This window comes from Haliotis asinina, chromosome 15, assembly GCF_037392515.1.
Source record: "Haliotis asinina isolate JCU_RB_2024 chromosome 15, JCU_Hal_asi_v2, whole genome shotgun sequence".
In the NCBI taxonomy this organism is placed as follows: Eukaryota; Metazoa; Mollusca; class Gastropoda; order Lepetellida; family Haliotidae; genus Haliotis; species Haliotis asinina.
Window position 1 is genome coordinate 48,554,831 of NC_090294.1, and position 7,279 is coordinate 48,562,109.

The window sequence follows — 7,279 nt, forward strand, 5'->3', positions numbered from 1 at the left end:
GAATCTTTCCTGTGTTACATTCCCAATAAACATGACAAATATCCTAATTCAGCTCACTGCAAAAGCAGCAAACAAAATTGTCAACAAGTGTCTTTTTAAATAGTTTTTTTTTTAGTATGCATAATACCGTGTACAAACCTGCATTGGAAATAAAGTAGTTCAACATCATTCACGCCATTTCTATAAGTGATAAAAATCTGATTCAAATCAAGTGTAATATTATCGAAAGAATCTTTCAATTTATGACACAGTTTAGGTACATCTATATAGGAAATCAAGGCGTCATAACAAATTCACGTTCCTTTGAGTGATTTCAATAAATTCTAGTGACACTCAGTTCTGAGTATATCAAACACTGGGAAATTCCTAGTGTCTAATAATATATTTCCAACAATCAAGAAGTATAAAACATGCAAATAGTACAGGTATGTGCCTTTAATGTCATACATTTCCTTCAGCTTGTCAAAGGACAGAAAAACAGGTATTGTCACATAGGTCCTTAATTGTAAGAATGCTTTTACTTGCCCAGTGTTTATTGTAATGTATTGGGTTTTTGAAATTATGGTTAAACCATAGTTGTTGGGCTAGGATTTCGTAAATATTATCAAAACTCACATGACTCCTTTTCGCAATATTTCTTCCAATCTTTCAAAACATCCATCCAATAAGGGTCATCGATGTGTGTTACTTGATCAACATTTGCACCAGATTTTAAAATGACATCGAAAAGGATATTACAGGGATTTTCATCTGCTGTTTTTTCTACAGTGTGATCTTAGGTTAGCTACTTTCAAACCTTCACAAAAGGTACAATGTCAACGATCCTTACACCACCATTTTACATACTCTTTTCAAACTGTTCCGTTTGATTTTATCAGGTTTGTCATTCCATATCAATTTCCAAAAGATTTATTCCAAAACAGTAATTAAGTTTTTGGAAGGATTAAGGAGAGCATTGAATATGTGAACAATAAAGTTTTTATGACAGTTATTTTACCAATCAGTGTCAAGTGTCTTTTTCTCCATTGTGAAAGCAGTATATTTATCTCATCCAGTCTTTTTTCCTGTATTGATTACATACAGACTGTTAAGATCTGTGTGGAATTTAATTCCCAAAACTTCAAACACATCATTTTGCCATTCTGTCTTAATGTCATCACATAGTATGTCAGTATTATTTCTCTTTGGGCCAACCCACATTTGGTACAACTGAAATACATCAACTGTACATTACTAGGAGTTCGTCTCACAGTGGGCCGCGTGTATTGACGTTACATCATGTTGACAGAAAGCGCATCATTTCACATACAGTCATTTACTGGATTCTTAACAGGTTGAAACAACTGTTATAAACTATTCTAAATCACATTGCAAATGTGCCAAGAGCAGGTAAGAACAGAACTGCAAAAATTGTTCACGTTTATTTACTGGCAGTGCTGTGGTTGACATCTTCGTCTGTGTTGTCCGTGTCGGTGTGCTCCAGAGGTCCTGGTTTTCAATGGGGTAGGTGCAATGCTTGGCTTCGGATATTGGACGAAGGTTGCGACAGAAGTACAGTTCCTTTGCAAGAGCGTATCTGTATGTTATCAGACTTTATGTGTATATAGATGTGAAATAACTACTTCTTTGTGATCACGAGATATATGAATTGCAAATCATCCTTTATTTCTTCGGGGTTGATCTTTGACATTCCTTTCTCAACTCTGTCAAAGAAACCATCAACAATCTTCTCTTTTTCCTCCTGTGAGCGACTGTCTGAGAGGCCATTCATAAAAGTGTTGTTACACCAAGTCCTATGGGTGGCTATGTACCGTCTGGCAAACTCCTCCCGATCATCAATCCCTTCCTTGTCTTTCTTATCCTTCCAAGCGGTGTACACTATGTCAGGGATAATAACAGTTTCAGCTGACAAGAGACAGAGACCTGATTTGGAAACTGCTGACGATTTGTCATCAAATGGCTTTCTCAACTGATCCATATTATGAAAGCAAAAGGAAAAATTTGTATTCAAAAATTCGTCTGTTGAGATTTCCCCGGAGTCTCTATATTCCTTCCATATCTCAGTAAGTAAGGTGATCAGCGTCCCTGCATGAACCTGTTCAGTGTTGACATCTTTAATCTCACAGAGAGCACAAATAAAAAGAAGTCCGCCTTGTTTCATTTCTCTGCTTCTCCAAAGTAAAAAGGTTTCCAGGTCTATCTCAGCTCGTCGATCTAAAGCTATCTTCTCCTCAGCACTACTTTCAGGGTATTTGTAAAGTGAGTTATTATACTTCACCGGAGTCTCCGATAACCAGAGCAAAGAGATCATACACATAATAAAATGCATTGAATTTGAAGGTACACACTGTTTATAGAAGTCTGTTCCAGAAGCAAGGACATAGACGTTGTCCATGTCCGGAAGGTACACTTGAGGATCAGGAATTATTCCCAAAACACGTTTGAAAAGTGAATTGAAATCATTCACTTCAGTGTCTTCATAGATGACCTGAAACTGAGCCTCTGGACCATGCTGATCTTTCAGATTTGCCACCAACTGCCCAATGAAAGGCATGGAAGCAGACCCATCAGCTGCCCCATAGTCACCTATGCTAAACACCGAATCTTTGGCATTAAATGGAATGGATGTGACCCTGTTCAAAATCCTGTCTCGCAATGGTTCGATTAAGCCAACTGTTTGTTTTCCAAGTGTTCTTCCGTAATTTCCGCTTCCTGGTTTACCATATGGCGCGAAACCTCTGGAGTATCGTACAGGTGCAAACACAGATATTTTGTGTAACCTTAGGTGTGTTCGTATCGCTGAAGAGAATAGACGAATGGACATCGTTGAGGTGGACTTCTTATGACAGATTACCTTTGTAACTGCTTGTTCTCTGTTAGTCCTGAAATATGTTAAAATGATCATTGTTTTGCTGTCACAACAAGGGACTAAGAAACGTAGCCATGTGCATTTTCACTAAGGAAAAGATATGTCATGTCAAAAGGAGACACATCCCGCACGATTAGAATATTTCCCTCATTCCCCAATCCAATCCAAGACCATATGTCTCTATACTGTTTTCTCAGGTGAACCTTTCAAGTGGTTTTTTAATGTATTTGTGTGGGGCAGGATGCACCCATTTCCTCCTGAAATCTGGTATCATAATTACCTGAGAGTGAATACACAGATTTTCACATAGACCTTATTCAGTAACGTTTTGTCTCGAAATACAACACAATACACGTGTTTTCGACACTAAAACCAGCAAATCAACAGTACTATTCAAATATTGTTGACCACTTAAACGTTTAACTGTACTACTGAAACACAACAAATATTGTGTCAGAATATTTCCCAGTTGAGCCTTAACTGTCTATCTATGCCACACGACACAAACGAAAAGGTAACATCTGAATAACTGTCAGATAGGCATAAAACTGCCAACCTATCTATTGAAAATGGATGTACACATCACTTTCTGACGTTTCCGAGAAGCGGGGAAATGTTAAGCCTAGATTTTGTTTTCCATCTAATAAAGAGTGTGGTTTCCATTTTGTGAGGCATCCGTGGCGAGCCACCTCCTCGTGGTGCGGGCTGGGTAACGCCAAGAGCTCGCCGACACCCCCGTAGTGGACCCGGGGGGATATTTGGTCCACCAACCCGTTGGCCGTGGGTTGCGGCCCTGTGTCGGTGGAGGAGGGGATCCTGGTGGTTGAGAGCAATAGGGGTCTTTTAGATTTGAAAACTGATGTTATGAACTTTGCCTAGAGTCTTATGCCCAGAAGGCGGTGGCTCATGGGTCAATCTGGTGGATCGATTAATTTTGAATTAATCTTCTGCTGAAGTATACCATTCCAGTATCCTTGGTGCTGCCAGTCGGAGAGCCACTGGTATATAGCATTGTCCATGTGAGGGTGGGGAGCTGGGATGGTGAACTTTCTATTATTAACCATGGCTCAACCCAAAAAACATAAACGCGCACTAGATGAGTGTTTGTCCTCGGACGAGGACAGTGCTACAAACAGATTACCGCATACATGGAGTTGATTTTTGGTTGTATCTTCTACTGACGGTGAACCTCTAAAACTCAATCCATTCGCCACATCAAAAGCAATTTATGGACTTGTTGGAGATGTCCAAGCTGTTACAAAGATTAGATCTGGGTTTCTCCACATAGAGTGTAAAACAGCGAAACAATCAGCTACCCTCATAGGTACAAAACAGCTTGCAAATACTGCAGTATCTGTTTCTCCACATAAGTCTCTGAACAGCAGCAAAGGCATCTTGAGAGACAGAGACCGGTGGCTTGCCCACATAAGTGAAACAGAAATCGCCACTGAACTGCAAAATCAAGGAGTCACTCATATCAAACGATTCACTTTTAAGAAAAATGGAGAAACTTTAAATACAAACACTTATTTGATGTCTTTTTCACAACCGAAACACCCAAAGTATACCAAAGTTGGATATTGTAATATCGAAGTGGAGCAATATATTCCAAATCCACTTCGTTGTTACAAGTGTCAAAAGTTTGGTCATGGTGCCCAATCTTGCAGGAATCGTGCAACATGCTACAGATGTGGTGAAGAGTGAGTGACTGAGTTAATGTTTAACGTCAAATCGGCAATATTGCAGCCACATCGTGACGAGAACCCATAACAATATACCTAATTGAGAATGGTGAAAAAACCTGTCAACGAAGGACAGTAAAACAACTAGACTATCACAGACAGACATGTAAAACTAGTAATAACATCTAAAAAAGTTAACTCTAGAGGACGATACAGTATAAAAACAGGCTATAGACCGCCAACAACTGAAGGAAGAGCACCATACCAGAGTCCATGGGGACTTACAGTACCTTTGCTACCTGCATGGACCCTAGCTGGATTTACACCTTCCTTTCAGCCGTTGGCGATTGTGCGAAAGTTTAGCCAAATTTTTAAAAGAACAAATATACTATGTTTAAAATCGGGTAAGCAAAAATTAAACTGAGAAAAGGTTTGGGACTCTCTCTCAGGAGGACAATAATTGTACGATACTTTAACCCCCTTTGAGGATACAGACACTAACAATACCAGTTGCTAATTTATACTACCGATAATTGAAATACATCTATTTACAACACAGTAATCAAAATTCAATCATGAAATCAATTTCTTTTAAAACAGTGGTAAAAAGATCCTTAACGGTTTTGACATTGAAGTATTTACCCCTTGTGATGGAGAACTCAACACAGTCAAGCAAGATGTGCTTGACTCTGACTCTCTCATCACAAGGGATACAAAACGGAGGATCCTCACCTGTCAACAGGTATGCATGTGTATATCTTGTATGGCCAATACGACATCGTCGCATGATTACCTCTTCAAATCTGGACTGACAACCCAAATAGGTATAACCAATATAAGGTTTTATCTCATGTAATTTATTGATACCCACTTGGGTGTCCCACTTCTTTTGCATCATATCACGGATATAAGATCTAATGGTGGCTTTGTAATCACTGTAAGGAACAAGAAGTGGTCTCACAGATTTATGGAGTGCTGCTTTAGCAGCAAGGCCAGCCAATGTGTTACCTGAAATGCCTACATGGCTGGTTAACCAAAAAAAGACGATGTCGTATTGGCCAGTAGCAAGATCATTATACAATTCAATAATTTCTATTAAAAGTGGATGTTGGCAAGAAATATTTTTAACAGCCTGAAGGCAAGAAAGAGAATCGGAATAGATTATATACTGTTTACGTTTCGGGTGTCTTTGAATATATTTAAGAGCTTTTGATATGGCGTTAGCTTCTGCTGTAAAAATAGAACTATTATCTGGTAATCTAGAAGATATTGTTCTGGATCCAATGACAGTGGCATAAGCCACAGCGCCACCATCCTTCGACCCATCTGTAAATAAGGATATATAATTGCTATATTTATGTTTTGATTGATTATATTCTTCCTCATATTGTAATTCATTAGCCTCTGATTTTTTAAATGTGGTCAATGTTAGGTCTACTTGAGGCCTGACCAACTGCCAAGGAGGAGAAGAAAGAAGACGGGAGGGAGCTATGTTTTCCAGCTGAATGCCAGCAGTAGAAAGAAAGGGTTTAATTCTATGTCCTGGAGGCGGGACAAGAGAAGACTTTTTGTTGTATAAATCCTCATAAACGGGATTGAAAACACAGTTATATGCAGGGTTAGAATGATTAGAGTATAATTTAGTAATGTACTGTAAAGCTAACTTTATACGGCGCTGCTCAAGAGAAGGTTCATCAGCCTCAACGTAGAGACTGTCAATAGGTGAAGTTCTAAAACATCCAAGACAAAGTCTCAGACCTTGATGATGGACAGGAGCAAGAAGTTTAAGATTGCTTTTGCAGGCTCCACCATAGACGATTGAGCCATAATCAAGTTTAGAACGAACTAGTGATCGATATAGATGGAGAAGGGTAGCTTGATCCCCTCCCCATTTAGAATTTGAAACCACTTTCAACAAGTCAAGTGCTTTCAAGCATTTACTTTTAAGTGATTTAATATGTGGTAAAACCGTTAAATGCGAATCAAAGATAAGACCCAAGAATTTGGCTTCCTTCACAACTTTAATGGCCGTCCCATGTAGAGATAGTTCAGGGTCTTTATGTGGTTTGTATTTTCGACAAAAATGTATGCAGTTAGTTTTGGATTTAGAAAATTTAAAGTCGTTTTCAATACACCATTTATTAATCTTGTTTAAACACAACTGCAATTGCCGTTCAATGGTATGCATATTTTTACCACGACAAGAAATATTAAAATCATCCACAAATAACGATCCATCAATTGAATCGTTTATAACTTTTGATAAACTGTTGATCTTGATGCTAAAAAGAGTGACAGACAGAATACTGCCTTGTGGAACACCATGATCTTGATTGTAATGATCAGACAGGGTAGAACCCACACGGACCTGAAATTGTCTGTCATTTAAAAAGTTGGCAATAAAGTCAGGCAAACGACCTCGCAAGCCAAAGTCATGTAAATCTCTCAAAATGCCATATTTTCAGGTTGTGTCATATGCTTTTTCAAGATCAAAAAAGATAGACACAGCATGTTCTTTATTAATTAGTGCGTTTTTAACAAATGATTCCAGTCGCACTAAGTGGTCGACAGTACTTTTGTTTTTCCGGAAACCACACTGTATATCTGTTATGAGATTATTTGTTTCCAAGTACCAAACAAGTCGATTATTTATCATGTGTTCCATGGTCTTGCAAACACAGCTAGTTAATGAAATCGGACGATAATTGGATGCATTTGTATGATCAGG

At 38.5% G+C, this 7,279-nt stretch overlaps 1 protein-coding gene across 1 annotated transcript; it reads right to left on the reverse strand.

The window, feature by feature from the left end:
* Window positions 1-394: 394 nt before the first annotated feature.
* Window positions 395-2,876, reverse strand: LOC137265715 (uncharacterized). Its single transcript, XM_067801156.1, has one exon. The coding sequence runs from the start codon at window positions 2,822-2,824 to the stop codon at window positions 1,619-1,621; it is 1,206 nt and encodes a 401-aa protein (XP_067657257.1). The 5' UTR covers window positions 2,825-2,876; the 3' UTR covers window positions 395-1,618.
* Window positions 2,877-7,279: the final 4,403 nt, after the last annotated feature.